The sequence below is a fragment of the Vigna umbellata genome, chromosome 1 (genome assembly GCF_029865625.1).
Source record: "Vigna umbellata cultivar VRB3 chromosome 1, Vumbellata_1.0, whole genome shotgun sequence".
Lineage (NCBI taxonomy): Eukaryota > Viridiplantae > Streptophyta > Magnoliopsida > Fabales > Fabaceae > Vigna > Vigna umbellata.
In genome coordinates, this window is record NC_142165.1 from 26194557 (window position 1) to 26213518 (window position 18962).

The 18962-nt window shown below is 33.1% G+C and overlaps 1 protein-coding gene and 1 pseudogene across 3 annotated transcripts; one reads left to right on the forward strand and one right to left on the reverse strand.

The window, feature by feature from the left end:
- The first annotated feature begins 6984 nt into the window (after positions 1-6984).
- LOC124821969 (histone-lysine N-methyltransferase) lies at positions 6985-17240 on the forward strand. 3 transcript variants are annotated; one of them, XM_088102055.1, is made up of 4 exons: positions 6985-7228; positions 7309-7377; positions 7824-8009; positions 17055-17240. In XM_088102055.1, exons 1-3 carry the CDS (start codon positions 7061-7063, stop codon positions 8001-8003), a joined length of 417 nt encoding a protein of 138 aa, XP_087958181.1. In that variant the 5' UTR covers positions 6985-7060; the 3' UTR covers positions 8004-8009; positions 17055-17240. The 3 variants fall into 3 exon arrangements, with proteins under 3 accessions (XP_087958181.1, XP_087958188.1, XP_047149861.1); XM_088102062.1 differs by lacking the exon at positions 17055-17240 and adding an exon at positions 12173-17038; XM_047293905.2 differs by lacking the exon at positions 17055-17240 and having other exon boundaries at positions 6986-7228; positions 7824-8188.
- On the reverse strand, positions 8341-10980 carry LOC148205020 (uncharacterized; annotated as a pseudogene).
- Positions 17241-18962: the final 1722 nt, after the last annotated feature.

The window sequence follows — 18962 nt, forward strand, 5'->3', positions numbered from 1 at the left end:
TAGTTGATAGGTAGTAAGAAGTTTACCTTATCATATGAAAATTAATAGGTGGTTAGTTTCAATTGTTGACTCTAACGCTGTGTTCGCATGAACTGAATTCACTGTTCATGTGAATTATAGAGCGAAGAATTGAAGGTAACGTCGTGTTCGTATAAGAGGATTGGCGAGAAAAAGCGCGGACAGATTTGCAGGATTCATCCAGTTTTGATCACTCGCGGAAGTGAGAAGATTTGCACTGATTTTAGGTGAAATGTCGTGTGTGCCCCGACCTTTATATTAAATTCCACATAAGTAAATCATATGCAGATGAATATTAATTCCATAGCACAGTGCACCAAATAAATAACCGATTACATGAAGGGTAACCGATTACATGGTGAAGGGGTATATATATTAAAGAAATAGAAAACAGTCACCAAAATCGTTTATCGAAGCACATATTGTTGGTTTTGATTTGCAGGGATGTAGAGGAGGAGGAAAAAGGACGTTGTGCGTGCTGGTGGAATGCAGCAGGTGGTTCTTGAAGATGAAGAAAGTGGATGTTGAAAATGAAGAAAGTGGATGGACATGTTTGAGAAGATGATGAAAAGTGCGTAACCGGTTACAGCTATCGGTTTGCGGTTACAGTGGTGTGAAGGATTCTTTGCATTTCTGGTAACCGATTACAGACCCCTCCCGCATATGTCTAACTTAGAGAAGAGAGGGTGGTTTAACTGCAATGCACAACTGCATATATATATATATATATATATATATATATATATATATATATATATATATATATATATATATATATATATTTCTACCAACGTCCGACACATTCCAGCTTTGATTGTGTTTCTCGTTATTCCATTATTGTTGCCACACTAACAGGTGATGTTCAATTTCATCTAGCAAACCAGTAACAAGAAAAAAAATTAAGCTGGAAAGCTGTTTGTATATATAGGCAATTAGGCAGCATAGAAATAGAATACAACTGTTATACACAAGTTAACATGTCTATGTTTCTTTCATAATCATAAGAACAATAATGCTGTTGTTCTTGGTGTTTAATGAGTACAATTTGGCAGGAGCAAAAGAAGATGACAAGGGGCTCTCAACCAGAGTAATTAATAAACTTTTTCACAACCACTGACCTTGCTCTCCTTATCTGGCGACTACATTCGTCAGCTTGCTTACTCAAAGCCTCAATAGTCTCTGCAAAAGTGTCTATATTCATTTTACTACAATTTATCTGGCGACTATATTATAATTTAATTCTACAATTTAAAATACATTCATTTTACTACAATTTATTTTTTATAATTTTTAAACATTAATTTTAATAATTTTTCATAATTTTTTTCTCTCTATAAACATTTTTACAATTAAATATAACATTACAAAATAACATTTTATAATACTTTTATAAGTAGGGACAATTTGGTAATCTTTATTTTCTACCAATTAAACAAATTTTTAAAATCTATCACATCAATCAAATCCTACACTAATTCTCAAAAAATTTACTTCCAAATCCACTCTCAATTAACCACAAATCCACTCCAAAAAACAACAAAAAAATTACCCTCAAATCCACTCAAATCCATTCAAATCATCTCCCCCAAATTATCTCTCCCAAATTCTTTCAAAAGAACACACCCTAAGAGGATTCACTCAAAAATTGTTGGTGTTATCTATGACATGTGTAGGGTCGGTGTTTGATTTCATAATCTTCCATAAAATAAAGTCATATATGCATGAAGTGGATGTATATGGTAACGATTGGCATGTGTGCATGGTTATATGTGTGCTTGCCTGACACCCGGAAAAATTTATAAAAAGGTGGTGTATTTAAACGTCATTAGTGAAATATAAAAAGATAAGCAATATTGAAGTAAAGTGTAGTATAGATGGTTAAAGTTTTTTTGTTATGAATTGATGGTTATGTGTTTGTATGTATAAAATGTGTTTTAATAATTTAACTATTATATTAAATGATTGTGTGATATGTGTATATATTTATATGATTTATTGGACATGATTGTAACAAAGATAAGTGTGATAGTCTATTTGATTTTAAGTTAATATCTCGTCCATCAAAATTTCTATATACAGTTCAGTTTTGCTAATCATTATATCATTCCACATTTTTATATTTGAGGTGCAATTTACTTCTTTTAAAAGTATTATATATATTAGTATGGTGTGATTAGTGATATACAAATTAAATATATATTTTTGTAAAATAATTATGCTAATTGTGGGTTTCTTATATTGTTTGTTTTACGTGCAAATGTGGTGTGTATTAATATTTATAATAATTATTGTGTCTTGGTTGCTAAAGTATGAATGTGTTGTGTTTGTTTAACTACAATTTTAAATATTTTTCTTAAGTCTTATCATAGGAAAACATGAGAAGAAGATACCTTTATTTTTTTGTAAGTACATTTTCGAAGATGAAAATTGTTTATGGTTTTTAATAGTTAGGAAAAATATACTTTAAATAAAAGATAAAACAATTTGTTATTTATATTTAAAGGGTTTATTTTATTCTAAAAGACTTTCAGAAAAATAAGATTTGGCGCAAAATTATTTAATTAAAAAAATATGTAGATATTGTTAGATTTTAAAAGATATTTTTGGATTGTTATATAATATTTGGGGGCGTGGCCTTTTGATAGTGGCGGTGTGTGACTGGGCCAAAAAAATTTCTTAGTGTGCTCCTAAAGGTTGAGAAGCGCTGGGAGATTTACTTGCAAAAGGTTTTCTAACACTCAAGTAAGCAAGAAATCAGGATATTTGACTATAAGAGTATCAATGTATCTTTATGATGAATATGCATGAGTATATATAGGATCTCCCACAGTACACACATATATAAATATACATATATCAGCGTATCATATGTCATTCATGTGATTTAAATATAGGACTGGTCTGTTAGAGATATACAATTAAACTACACTTATTTGACAGTAAAAACTATCGAAATTACAATAATAAACCCTTGATGGGCAACGCTGCCTGAACTTTTTAGGTCGAGTATTACATAAGTTCCCCCCCCCCCTCCGGGAATCTTGGGATTTAGTTAGGTTTGAGCCAACTTGGGTGATTTGTAGTGTAGATTAGCCTAGAGGCCAAATTCTTATATCGTCTGGCTGTTTGATCAAATTTGAAGGTGGATTGGCATCAAGACTGAGCTCACTCAATGGCTAATCCAATCGAGTTTTAAGTAATTTGGTCTCAGGGTTGAACTCTCTCAAGGGATAATCCAGTATGACTCTTTAAGAGACTCATCCAGCCAAAGTTTTTGAATAATCTAGCCTTAAGGCCTATCTTTTTTAGGTATGAAGGTCATTCGATCGAGCTCTTAAATACATAGGCTATTCCGCCGAGTTCTTTGATTAAGTTGGCCTCGAGGCCTAACCATTATGAAGTTGTGAGAAAACACTAGAAGAGGAGTTGAATGGTGTTTTCATAACCTTTTTCTTCGACTACAGGACTAAATATGATGTTCGTAACACTTGTGAGTTAGTTTTAGTTGTGCTTTTTCTATAAATGTTATTCCATTTAGATCGTTCACAGAACTAACTCAATATATCCCTATATATATATATATACATATATATATATGTATATGTATATACATATATATATGTATATGTATATACATATATATATGTATATACATATATATGTATATACATATATATATGTATATACATATACATATATATATATATGTATATATATATATATATATGTATGTATACATATATGTACCTGAAACGGATGTTGACATCCGTTGAAGGATGTCACCTCCGTTTAAAGTTACGTTTTTTATTTTAGGGTTTTATTTGAAGGTTTATTCGAATACGCACCTGGAGGAAGCAACACACGCACTGCACCACGAGAGCGACACTGCACCACGAGAGAAAGACTGCTTGATAATTCTTTCCACCACCACCAACCTTTGCAACTTGTAGTATCTCACAGCGACGAAAGAAAGAGGGGAAGAAATATAATGTTAAAATAAAAGAAAAATATTTTACTCATGTACGGGGGACTAGAATAGGTTATTAGTGGAATAGGTTGTGAATGGGTAAAATTAAAAAATAATAACCCTAAAAATAAAATTTTACTTAGGGACAAAATAGTAAATGGGAGGTGGAGGGAGAAAGGTGTGGTGGTGGAGGGAGAAACACCCATAATGTGCACTCAATTCCAACAGCGGCCCAATTTCACTTTGACCCATTTCAGCACAGCAATTTCAGCTACTGCTAACACATCCAGCGGCCCACTTCAAGCTGTATAATTCCAACCTAGCAAAGATACGACTTTTCCATTCAGTGCTGACTCAAATGTGGCTTGGCCCAAACAGCATTGGCAGCCCAATGTATGGTCTTCAGCCCTTATCTGCATAAAAGTAAAACTTTTAAGAGTTTAATCAGTAAAAAAATAAAATCCTATAATTCTAAAAACAAATTTTTACATTTAAAGAAAATAGCAAAACACTTATTTATTTAAAAATACTATTTATCATCTAAAAACACCAAATTAATACTATTTTTTACAAAACTCTAAAATTAAAGAAAAATCTAAAAACTATCTTAATTCTAGAAAATTAGAAACAAAAAGAAACTAAAATTAACTTCTTAAACACAAGAAAAGAGGGAAAAATCTGAGAGTTATCAAACTAGCATAACCAAAGTGACTGTTTCATGTTGATTGATTAAACTTCAAAACTAACTAACACTACTTCGTTTCATGTTGTTTGATTAAACTTCAAATCCAAAGGTTCTATAGACGCTTATCTTGTTTGTCTCAACATATTTGACCGAGCTCTTCAAGTAATCAAGCCATTTAATGGTGCTCTTTGGCCATTCGGTCATGCTCTTAAAATAAGTTGGCCTCAAGGTCTGGTCATTCGGTTGTGCTCTTAGAATAAGTTGGCCTCGAGGCCTAGCCATTTAGTTATGCTCTTAGGCCATTTGGTCGTGCTCTTAGGGCATTCGATTGTGCTTTTAGGCAAATCGACTAAGCTCTTTGAATAATTTGGCTTCAAGGCTTGGCCATTTGGCCATGCTCTTATAGGCCAGTCGGCTGAGCTCTTTGAATAAGTTGGCCTTAAGGACTAGCCATTTAGTCATGCTCTTAGGCATTCGCCGAGCTCTTTGAGTTGTTGCTTTAGAATGGTCCTTCCATCTTGTGTTGTCAACTTTAAGCAATTTCTACTTGGTTCTACCATCTTTAAGCAAGCTATGTTTTGGCACTACTAACTTCGAGCGGGATTCACTTTGGCGTTATCGACTTCAAGCAGGCTTCACTTATGAAGTTCATTACTTTTCCTAGTTTTTAACTAGTTCTATAATTAAATTTTATTTTCTATTAATCGGTTCAAAAAAATGGTATCAAGTATCATGTAACCAATACTAGATTTATAAGAATTAGTCAAATATGTGAGATGGGTTGTAAATTCAAGTTAACATTAAAAGGAGAAATCTTGGACCAGACGGATAAAGAACTGTCACTGACTTAAAAAAGGAGTAGTCCTCAAGTTGTTTCATGTACCATATAACTACTCGGCCAATCTTGGACCAGACAGTTAGAAAAGTGAATCGATCAGCCAATAATAAGGAAAATTAACTCTAATGTTAAACAACTTAGAGATAAAGTGTAATTACCCACAATTAAGTCGTAATTAGCCTGTTGTTAATAAAAAAACTCACTCCAAAATCTATAAAAATAGGTTTAAAATAAGGAGATAGGTGATCTATATTTACTGTATCATTAATACTTAAATTGTTAAACGTTAAGCTGACTTTGATATCAGAGTACATTCTACACGTACTTTTCGAATAGTTTAGACGAACAATTACAAAAAGACTAGGACTCAGGATAACTTTTAGATTTTGGATAATTTATTTGATGTTGGACTCTTCAACCAAAAAAAGGTAAAAGGAAATTAAAATATGTTTTTTCACTTTGCTTCGATTTCGAATATTAGATGTGTTTGATAAAGAATATCCTTTAAAAAAAATTCGATTTTGTTGATGAAGTCACAAATATATTAAAATTGTATTTTACTTACATTATTTTATTTTATTATTGTTTTTTATTAGCAATTTAATTAAGTTTTAAGTTTTTAATAAATTTGAAAAATTCAATTAAATTTTTATTAAATTGTATGATCTATTAAGTATTTAGAAAAAAATATATTTTTTAATATTGAGTCTCTGTCTCTACTATTTATTTTTTTTGTTAGCTCGATGATATGAATATTATTTCATCCTATTATTTTATTTAGTTGTCGTCACTTGTGTTATAAAATTACAAGTAATAATCCTAAACAAGAGGACATTTATTCTAGTGTGGGTGATATATTGCATCTAACTCACTATTATATACATGTTCATTTTTTTTATATAGTTTTTTTTATAATATTTTAACATAATATATGTATGTCAAAATGTTATAATATTTTTTTTGACGAAGTAAACTTAAAAGGTGTGTGGTTGTCCATGGCACACGCTATGATTATGCTTTTATGTCAATATTCGATTGTTTCCGATCTTAGCATATTATTACTGTTACAAAATTATTTAAATAATACTTCTATACAATATTATTATTCTTCCATTTATTAGACCTAACCATATTTATTATTTATGTAATTAAGTTGGAAGAGTCTATTCATAATATGTGTTGTCTTTTTATGTTCAAAGTTTTGAAAGCGTGCATCAATTAAGTTTGATATATACTAATATTTTATTAACACATAATTATACTACTCAACAAAAATTTTCAAAAAATTATAAAACTAGGTGACTTTAATTTAGTGTGGGATCATTTTTATTACAGTTTTTTTTTTTCTTTTTGTTATTTGTTGTTAATATAACATACTTTTATTGCAACAAAAGTAATAATAATATGGCTTATTATTCCAAATTATTTTTTAAAAATTATATTATTTCCACAATAAGATTCCAAACAATATTTCACCGCCGTTGAAAGGGGGAGGAAAGGAAGAGAATCTCAAACTTCGGTTTGATTAGAAAAAACAGAACAGAGAGATAAAATGTCAATGAGAGGAATCGGAGGGCCACTTCTATGCATCGGAGATCTTCTGAACGACGTCGGAGAAGAACAACAAGGACACTCTCTCCGTCGCGAAGCTTCTCCCTCTCCCTCCTCTTCCCATCTCAACGATAACGATCCACCTCCTAACCTCCTTACACTCTTCCAGGTTCGTTTTTTGTACTTTTCATCTATTGTCCCTTCAGATTGTAAGTTGCGTTAAAACGACATTCCTTTTCGTCGTTTTAGGAATATTACGATCACTTGAATTCGGCTCTCTCCGGCACCGACCACTCTTGGACTTCTCTCACTTTGAAGGTATCGTGCCATTCCTCTCAATCCCTAACCCACGATAAGCCATCACAATAGAATAATTCAAACTTAGGTGAATAAACTAAATCTAAAAAATAGGACAAGGTAGGAAAATTACATTTTAGACTTCCTCTTATTATTATTATTATTATTATTATTGTTAGAGTTTAATTTCTATGCATCAGGGTAGAAAAAATTGTATAACTTTTAAGGTAGTTATGTTAAAGTTCAATAAACTTAGTATCGATGACAATTTGTGATAAGAGGCTAATGTATAATCCTTTTACTACATTGTGAATGTATAAATGATGTATTTATCTATCATTGTTATGATTATCGTTATTGGTTCATGAGGGAAGGGCAAGGGGATTTAGTAGTTCATCCTCATGTTCTCACTATTAATCTGTCTTCATATTCAACTTATTATATATTATTTTACCGTTTTTGTTCAGTTATGCACTTCTTTAGAAACTGCTAATCAGTTGGTTCAGTCGACCAACTCAAATGTTGCATCCTTGTCAGAGAAGGTTGAGGAACTACAGAAAATTGTTAAGAGAGGGGATTCGGCGATAGCAGCAGCGAAGGCACTTTATTATGTTACCCCTGACAATCACAGTAGTGCCTCAAAGTGAAACAAGGTTAGTAAAATTGTATATCTGGTATGATTGGACAGGGTATTTGTTATGGTGTTTATTTTTAGTCCAATAGAAGGATTTTTTGCTATATGGAGAGAAAGACATTCAATACTGAAAAGTTGTCAAAATCTTATGGCTACAAATTTCCAGCAGTTATTTTTTATTTGCAGGGCTATTGTTTATTTCTTATGTTTTCTTTTATGTCATTTATTTTAAGAGCGACAGCCGGAACATAGTGTTTCATTGCTGACCATGAATTTAGTTTCACATACATCTGTGGATGGTTTGAGTTAGCACTCTGATTCTACAGCATCAAAACTGAATAAGAACAGAAGTACGATTCAATCAATTTTTGTTTAAATTGTAGTTGATCACCATGGGGCATATTATCTTTGCAGTGATGCTTTCATACCAAGTATTATTACGTTTGTTTTCCTCTACTAAGTGCTTTGTAGTTAAAGAAAACCCAGGGAATACTGGAGAAAAAGACAAATACATACTATTGTGTTAGGTTCTTGGGTTGGAAACTTAACTATCAACGCTCATAGTAAATAAAAGAAAAAAAAAAGAATGAATTTTTGTATTGAAATTGAGAACAGAGTATACTGAAAGCGTTAATGGAGGCCTAATCCCCCTCTTAACCCTATCGGAGGCCTAATCCGCCTCTTCTGGCCAATGTCCAGATTTAAAATAATATTCGAAAAAACTCCCCTCACAGAATTACCAAAAGACTTATTTATACTCTCTTTCTCCCCCTAACAGCCTAACAAACTATCCCGCTCTTTACTTCTATCCTAAACCCATTACCCATTATACCCTGCCACCCCATATCCTAACATTACACCCTGTTGCAGAACAACCTTGTCCTCAAGGTTGGAAACGAAAAACTTGATCACTTGGCTCCTCTTTATAATCTTGTTATTCTAGGAAGGGAACCCACTGATTATGCCCTCCAATTCAAATCACGAGGCTTGGGTGGTGGTCGAGATGAAATACAGAATTTATGGGATGCCCTCTAATTCCAGTCAGGAGGCTTTGGTGGTGGTCGAGATGAGATATAGACTTTATAGGACCCTTTTCGTGTCTGCATTATTTCCTTGAAAGCGAGGAGCTTCTTATCCTTCCCTATAAAATAACTTCTTCTACCGTTGGGCTCTCTTCTTCCTATCTTTATACCATTCGGCTTTCTTCTCCCCATCTTTATACCGTTCGGTTTGCTTTCCCACGCTTTTCGACCGTTCGGTTTTCTTCTCCCTGTCTTTATACCACTCGGCTTGCTTTCCCATGCTTTTCTACCGTTCGGTCTTCTTCTTCCTATCTTTATACCGCTCGACTTGCTTTCCCATGTTTCTCTACCTTTCGGTTCCTCTCCCCTGACTCAACCGTTCAGCTATCGTTCCCTTCAACTGTTCGGCTCCAATAACCTCTTCTACCGTTCAGCTCTTTATCTATCGAACCGTGCAGCTTCATTGCTTTTGGCTGAATAGGGCCTCCAGCCGAGAGAGTGGACAACTCCGTCTGCTTCAGGTCTAATTCTATCTCGGGCGGCTCGGCAACCTCACTTGGGATATTGCGCTTGACCTTGGACCACTCGACAACCCTCGATCGGCCTCGGACTGTGTCCACTGACCGCTTGTTCGTCCCCAAGACGACTGGTCTTCTATGTTCTCGGACCGCTCGGCAACTCTCGATCGACTTGTGTTATAGCGATCGGCCTCGGACTGTGTCCACTGACAGCTCGTTCGTCCCCAAGTCGACTGGTCTTCTATTTCCTCTGACCGCTCGACAACTCTCGATCAGCTTGTGTTATAGCGATCGGCCTCGGACTGTTCGGCTAATCCCAATCGGTCTGGTCTACAGTACTTGGCCTCGTACCGCTCGGTAACCGCTCCTCGCGTTCGTCCCCCAGATGACTCGTCTTCTATCGCGCTCCCTTTCCTTACCTTTTCGCCTCCCTGCACATACTCTTCCCCCGTCCCCATCTGTTTCGATGCCGCCAAACGCTCAACAATGGTTCCAAACCTTATCACCAGGGCTTCCTTCAAGCCATCCCAGGAACGATTCTTGGCTTTCTCCTTCCATGCTCTGAACCATTAGCCAGCGCTCCCCTCCATACTAATATCAGCTAGGCGCACCTTTTCCTCCTCCAATACCCTTCGTAACTCGAACAATTTCTCTGCCTGATTGATCCAGTTCAGCGGATCGATCCCCTCGAAGACGGGTAGCGCCACCCGTTTCCGCCAGCTGTTTTGCCCCTCAGTATGTTCGCCTTCCCTTCCTCCTTCGTCTTTCCGCCTCACCCTCCGATTCTCGTTGACGGACGCTTGGCCCCCATCTGCATGTCCATCCTGGTTCCTGTTTCGTCCACCCAGCCTTTGCATGATTTCTTGTATATCTTGATGCATCGTGGCCGTTTCTTGCCGTATTTCTTCCATATTTCTCCTGTATTCTTCCATATGTAATTTGATAATAATTAATTGATTCCTTACTTTTGTATGTTTGATGAATATAATTTTTCATATTTACAACAATAGCTGCATAGGTCATTGGAGAATTTGACAATCCAACCAATGTCCTTGCGGCTCTGTTCCTTCACAGGGTCTGGTCTAGCTATACTTTAGGATTTTTGGCATGGCTATTGAATTTGATTTGTTAATAATTTGAGTAATATGAAGGTTTCTCTTTTTCTTCTTGACCATTTTTGTATCTATTTGATATCTAAGGTTACAATTTTCCCCTTTGTGAGATAGTTGCTACGTTTGGGAAAACATAATTTCAAAATGCTCTACTAATTTAAATCCAGAGTAAGAAATCGGCCCAATGTTTGACTGGGGATATGTTTTCTTAAGATCTACAGTTACACACATAAATACTATTCCTAAAGTCCAATGACAAGATAGGCCATAAATTTCCAATTATAAATCTGAATTACAGATATATGATTAATTAATACAAGGATAAAAGATTGGGGTGGTTGTTGCAGTAAAAACGGCTTGGAAGGGATGGAAAGTTGGGGTTGAATGGAAGACATGGTGCTTGAGGAAATATGAAGAGCGTTAAAGGCCATATCGTGGGGCAGTGGTATGGTAGTAGAATGAGAAGATAAGATGGATAGTAGAGTAGTGAGGGCATGGTTGAGGAAGTTCTGCATAGTTTCCAAAGCAGTTTGGCGAGATTCCAGGACTTGGTTAAAGACTATGTAGCCACCATCGTGGTTTTCTTGAGTAGTGTTAAGTTGTATTTGAAGGTTGGCTAATTTGTCCAAAATGGATTGCAAGGTTTCATTTAGGTCTTTGTTTAGTTGAGAAGGCATGGAGGTTGATCAATGAAAACACAAAAAAAATGTTATGCTCTAGGAAGAAGAAAAATAAACTAAACAAAAAAAAATGAGAAAATTTAAAGTTTTTCTCTTTTCCTTTCTTGTTACATGGATAGGTTTTATAAAAACTAGTGCTGTCAAAACGGGCCACCCGGTCCAACCCAGCTCATTTATTAGTGAGCCGAAAAAATTCGAATCTGACCCGACTCACCACGGATTGGTGGGTTAAACGGGTTGACTCATTTACAAGTTTTTTTTTTTTTTTGTAATTCAAATTTAAATATTTTCACCCTAAAATGATGTTAAACTTCAAAAACAATTCAAAATAAAAAAATTAACATACAACTCAAATGTAATCCAAAAACAAACCCAGAAAGCGAATAAATAAGTTTATAATATTGATAACTTTTGTGTCATTTATCCATTTATAAGATTAGAGTCTTCAATATGGATAAATTTATAATATTTTGCTCTCTTGAAACATCTTTTTCTTTATTTCCATTTACAATACAATAAAAAAATGTTAACTAATAATATTAAAACACAAAATAATAAGTAATTAAATTAAACTAGGTGAGTTGGTGAGCCAATCCAGCTCATCACGAGTTCAACCCGGGTGAGCTGGGTTCTAAGTGAACCGAGTTGAAAATTAGTCCATATAAAAAAAATTAATTTTTTTCAAATCCAACCCGGTTTGAACTTTGGTGGGCCGGATTGACATGCGGGTTTTAATCCATTTTGACAATACTAATAAAAATCTTGAATTATTTGTGAGTCAATCCTAGAGGGATGTCTTTTTATTATTCTAATAAAACATATTCCTGAGTGTAATCATTGAACCATATAGGTTTTGATGTTTTCCTGGTGGGCCTTGATGATTCCAGCCTGCTAAAAGAAGATGTGATCCAAATTGGGGATCGTTAAGACAAACTTCCGAAAAATATAAGATGGATACTCAGGAATATTTGTCTAATATTTTCTGCATACAAAACGAAATTGATGTAGACACCAGGGGATAATGCTTTGTGAGAACTTCAAAGTGGGACCGTATCATACGTCTGAAAAAAGTTACAAATCAAGGATGTTACCATTGAATATATATGTCATAAACTTCAAAAAAGAACTTCGGTGAAGGTTTGTCCAATATGGAGAGTGATTAAGGAACTATAGTTATCAATAATAGGGTGTTATAGTGGCGCAGAGAGGCCATAAGCTGCTACAAAGTTTTGAATAACGGATATATGAATTGCAGTCATGGCCAGCATGGCGGCCTTGGCAGTGTTAGGCCAAGACCTTTTGCAAACCCCCTTTTTTTTCAAAATAGCATTATTTTTTAAGCTTTTCAGGTGAGAAGTTGAGATTTCCCTCCTATATTCAGCATTTAAAAAATTCCTAATTGGATGTTGTTTCCCACGTTCTGTCTACTGTGCAAGCAAGACTCACATTGTTTGATTCATAATTACCCATCTTCTTTAGTATATTCTAGAGACACTAGATTTTTTTTTCTCACTTTGCTCTGAAACATCCGTTTCAAACCTTGAACCTCCACCTCCTCTATTTTTTCCTCTGGAGAACCCCCTCCTCTCCTATTTTCATTTAATGCTTATTGTTTAAGATGAAGAGCCTTGTATTCAAAATTTGAAATATGAATAACCACAGCATCAATTTTATCTACTTAGGGGTTGACTACATAAATCACATAATGCCACCATAGCATTGGATTTGGTTAAAACTGTTCACCGTGAGATTCCTTTCAATATTTTCTTCAGCTTCTTTCTTGGTCTTTCTCTACCCTTTTTGGCAAGGCTGAAAATCATGTGATCTACTCTTCTAACTGATGCGTCCAATGTCCTTTCATTGCGTCAAAACCACCTTAACTGTTTTTTCATCTTTTACGCCTTTGAATTTTGTTTCTCGTGTTATTTTTTACTTGTATGCTTTACTTAAAAACAGTTGTAGTTCTCACAGAATAGAAAATTCTCGGTCTCAACAAAGAAATATCAAACAAACTATCAACAAATCAATAATTGACAAAATATAAGGCATTGCTAATAAATTCAACTCACATTTTGGTGATTAGAGCTCTGGACCATGGTAGTTCTCCTACTTCGTTCTAGACATCCTCAAACAAACTTTAAATTCATTAACCGTGAAATGAAATGGAATCACCTATTGTAGCTGCTCTTGATTATTAGAATTTTATGAATGAATATCAATCCTTTGTTTTCTTTGTTTTAAACTCCTTTTACTTTTTCTTTAAAGACTCCAAAGAAATAGATAAAAGGTTTAAAATTTACATTATCTGTTTGTTATATGAATTGTACCAAAAGCAAGACCATGATTATCAAAAATAATTTTAGATTGAAATATAATTGAAAACAGTTTTGATGGGGATGATGAGGAGAATTGTGACTTATTTTGAAATGTTATTTTTGACGGCTCTCGGAGAAGAGCATGAACGAGGATGAGTTTCTACTAGGCATTAACGATATTTTAATATTGGATAAGTTGAATGTTTCACTATTGTTTTTATGAATCCATGCATTTCTCGTTAATGCTTTCTATTTTAGGAATAACTTTTTTAATCCTAAAAACATTTTTATTTATGAGAAAAAGATTTCATCATATAAAAAGGAAAATCATCTAAATGGCAATTATGTTACAATTGTTCCAAGACTGATGAGTCGTTATACTAATATATAACGTGACATCGGAAGTATCAGTTAGCTATATCACCAGGTTGACCTTTACATCTGGGATTGGGCAAATCATCATTCGTGGATTGGTTGGCTACTTGTGTTGTTCGGGTTACTCTTGTCATGATTAGGTGAGATAAGAGGGAACTCTGGGTTAGCTTAAAGCACAATAAACACGAAAAAAAATATTTATCTTATAAATAATATATCTTATGGATAAGACCACTTTGAATTAGGAATAGGAAAGTGTGTCATGGCTTGCCAACCCCTAAAAATTTCAAAGTTTTTTATTCTATAATAATATTATATTTTAAATTATTAATACTTATAAATTAAGCTTTAATAATAAATTATTATTTCAATTTGTCTAATTAGAGATATTAATTAATTAATTAAAAATTTAAAAAACATTTAATGTAATTAAATTTGTTTAAAAAATATTTATGTAAAAATTGGCATTTTAACCCGTTGTTCTTGTCATTTGCAAGGCAAGTCAAGATTAGTCCATCTTAGTTAGTTAGAGATGGACAAAATTAATTTAACGGTCTTGAACTATCAATTAATTGTATAATATAAAACTAAAAATACTGAATTGTTTACCATAAAAGTTGAATTGTACAATTTTATAGTTCAATTTTAAAAAATTGAACATATGGAGTTATAGTTCAATTAACTGTTTAAGAGTTTCTAAAGTTGTAGTTCAGTTTAGCTACTATTGACTCGATTAAATTTTGTTCGGAGCTGACTCAACTAAATTCGGTCTATTTTTGACTGGAGTTGACTTGTCAGATTCGATCAATTTTCAGCAAGGATTGACACAATCAAATTTCGATTGGGATTGACTTGATCGAGTTTTTCTACGCCTAACTCAATCAAATTTGGCCAATTTTCAGCTAGGATTGACTCAGTCAAATTCGATCAATTTTCGGTTAGAACTATGTCTCAACCATTTATTGTCGTCCTAGCCGAATTCCATTGAATTTCAACCAGCGTTGGCTCGGTTGAATTCAACCAGTTTCGACATGGACTAACTCAACTAAGTTCCAATCATAGCCATCCTTACCAAATTCGGCCGATTTTCGGTTAGGGCCAATTCGACCAAATTTGGTTGATTTTCAGCCAGGACCAACTTGACTGAGTTTTGGTCGCGGTCATTCCTATAAAACCCTTGAAAAATAATTATATTTAAGAAAATAGATAAATTTTTTAGAATATAGAAAAATATGTATAATGCTACAGTAAAGTACGTATGATGCTACAATGAATACATATGATGCTACAATGAATACATATGATGCTACAATGAATACATATGATGCTACAATAAATACGTATGATGATATCGTAATATACTCTCATAAAAAGTGTGTTGCTACAGTAACAATGTAGTACAACTACAATATTGCTATAGTAAAAATGTAGTACAGCTACAGTACTGTTACAGACGGGTGAAGAAATGAAGTTTTTCATCATCGGAGTGAAGTGGTGAAGAGAGAGCAAGAATTTAGTAGCAAATAAGGAGATCGGAGGGCTAGGATCTAAGTAAAAGAGAAAGTTGTGAGAGCTTCTGAAAGGGTGTTTAGATTGAGTTGTAGAGAGAGTTGTTTGTAAATAGAGGTTGTCCTTGTGAGTGTAGAAGGTTTTAAGGATAGAGAAGGGAAGTACTGCTCAGATTTCGTAAAAAAAGGATCAAAGTAGTTCATCAAGAGGTAAGGGGAGTTGATCTTTCTTTGTTATTATAGGCATTGATGGTCTAATATTGTTGTGGTGTGAGGGGAACTATCCTTGATATTGGTTTTCTGTGTGAACGTTGTTGGTGAAAATTATCTATGGTCTTGTATTGAATTTGTGAAGGTGAAAATGTTAATATTGTAAGTAGATGCTAACTTTCTTTTGATTATTCTATGTTCTTTGTTCAAAATATATGATGGGTGAAATCGTTCGGTTGTGAAAATCTGATTGTTGGATTGATGTCTTGAGATGATGATAATGTGAAATTTATGAAACTAGTTAGGGAATAGTTTGGCTAAGGAAAGACAAGGTATGTAAGTTGTCCATTGAGACGTACCTCACTTTCCTAAAAGTCTACTCAACAAGCTTTCAACTTATTTCTTTTCAGAAAACCTCTTTTCAAAAATGCAAAATAATTTTTCATATAAAATTATTTCACGACTATGAACTATGGTTTCTGGAAATGAATTTGAGAAAGTCAGTATCGGGGATTTTGAATTTCAGTGATTGTTTCCCTATTGTTATGAATCATTTGATGATTATGAATATGTGAAGAGTTTGGAAATGATGTTAACATGAATTTTGGGATATTTTATCTTGTCAATATGTGTATGGTTGATTTATCGAGAGAATTGTCATGTTTGGGTGTTGGAAATGTATTATTGTCATTTGTGAATGAATATGATTGAGTTGGATGGATGAGATGATATGATTCGTTGGGATGTATGAATGTATAATGATGAATGAATATGTGGAATTGTTAGTTATAAAATCGTGTATAAGTCTTTATTACTGTAATTATAAATATAGGAATTGTGTATTTGGTTTCCAAATAAGGTTTTGGGCTTAAGCAAAGTGACTTAAGAGGCTTATGGAAGCAAGTACAGAGCAGTCTGACCATAAGGCTTTGGACATAAGCAGAGTACTCGTAGGTCTTATGGAAACAGGGGAAATAATCTTAGCCATAAGGTTTTGGACATAAGCATAATATACTTGTAAAATTTATGAAGTCGACAGAGAGATTTGACCATAAAGCTTTAGGCGTAAGCATAATATACTTGTAAGGCTTTTGGAAAGAGGCAAGATGACTCTGAAAGGGGTTAGAGTGACACTATGTTACGGGGAATAAAAGACATAATAAAGTGAATTGATGGCATTAGAATAATTGTATATATTGAATTTTAATGAGGTATGTTTGAATTATATTAGATGAATGTGTTTTAATGATTGTATGTTATGATTAGCTTACCCTTGCTTGTTTGTGTTTATGTGATGATTGTATAATTCGTTATACGGGAGCAGATAATTTTACAAATGGAGTTTATCATGCATAAAGTTGAGAGACTTATGAGGATAATCAAAGTTTGGGCTTGTGTAAAATTTATGATTTGAATAATTTAAAGATGTATTATTAAGTTATTTGTCAGAACTTATAATTGGTTTGTAATGAAGTTTATATCTCTTTAGTCTAAAATAATCTTTTAATAATCGCATGTGACTTCTGGAAGGGGTGTTACGGTTCCAATCGAATTTCCACTGATTTTCGACAGGGGTCAACTCAGTTAAATTTCGATTGAGACCTACTTGACTAAGTTTTGTTTGTGGTCTTCCCAGTTTAATTTAGTCAATTTTATGTTGGGGTGGACTTAACCAAGTTTCGATTGTGCTTGTCCCAGTCAAACTAGATCAAATTTTGGCCTTGACCCATTTTGAGATTTTGCTAGACCTGACCCATCTAAACCTTTGGCTTGACCCGACTCATATCAACCTTTTAATTGCCTTTTAATTGTGTTGTTTATGGAAGAACTTATGTTTTTGAGTAAAACAAATCTTTCTTATCTACTTAATTTTTATTTTTTTCAAGGTTTTCAAATAATAGTTCATTTTAATTTGTTAGAACAAAAAGTAATTTAGTTTAGTTCGTCTAAATTAATTTTTAATTCAGTTCTTTTTATATGAACTATTTTTTGGTTTAGTGCAATTTAATTAATTTTGTCTACCCTTACTTTATTTTATATATATATATATATATATATATATATATATATATATATATATATGAGGTTTGCTAACTTGCATACGTTCTTTTTTCAGTTGATACATTTTAGTAATGTGTATGAGGTTTTGGTAAACAAAAATACCCTCATATATTAAGGATTCTAAGTTTTAAAATCAAGAGTATTTGAATAATTTTCATTCTCAAAACTAAAAAAAAAAAACAAGAAACCCCTAAATCCTTAGTCACCTCCCTCGTTCCTTTCAATCCTTTCTCTTTCATCTCACTCACTTCAACATTTTCTCTATCATCCCTACGGTAGTCTCAACTGAAAAAAAATCAGAAACACTCGCTGTTAAACAATTTCTTACAAAAATGATTTTATAATGAGTTTTCATTTTATAATTTTTGTCTTATCTAATTTTATCTAATTTTCACAAGCATAACTACATCCAAATTGGTAATTGGCTTGGAAAAAATAAAAAACGTTAAACAATTTTTTACAAAAAATGATTTTGTAATGAGTTTTCGTTTTATAATTTTTGTCTTATCTAATTTTATCTAATTTTCACTAGCATAATGATATTTGAAGGAATAGGTAATTGACCTAGAGAGTTTTTGTAAAGATGATGAAACTAGAGAGGTTAATGAAGATGATAAAATTGAAGAGATCTTGAATGAAACTTGAAGGCGAATATGCCAATGACTCACCTCTTTACAGAGACAAATTGTTTAACCGTGACTATTTATGATTTTTTTTTTTCAGTTAGGACCACAGTGGGGATGAAATATACCAACTAAAAAAAGAGTGTACGCAAGTTAGCAAACTTATATATATATATATATATATATATATATATATATATATATATATATATATATATATATATATATATATATATATATATATATATATAAACATGATCATTTCAATTGAATTTGGTCAATTTTTTATTAGGATCGACTCAACCAAATTTTGATTGAGACTAACTTGATTGAGTTTCATCTATTTAGACTTGAACTAACTCAACTGAGTTTCGACGGTGTCCATCTCGACCTAATTTTATTCTTGATCCGTTTTAACATTTTATTCGACCTTACTTGTTTACATTTTGGTCCAACTTAATAAATTAATTTTGTTGTTTATGAGAGTACTTATGTTCTTGAGTAAAGATTTTTTATCTAATTAATTTTTTTCAATGTTTTAAATAAAA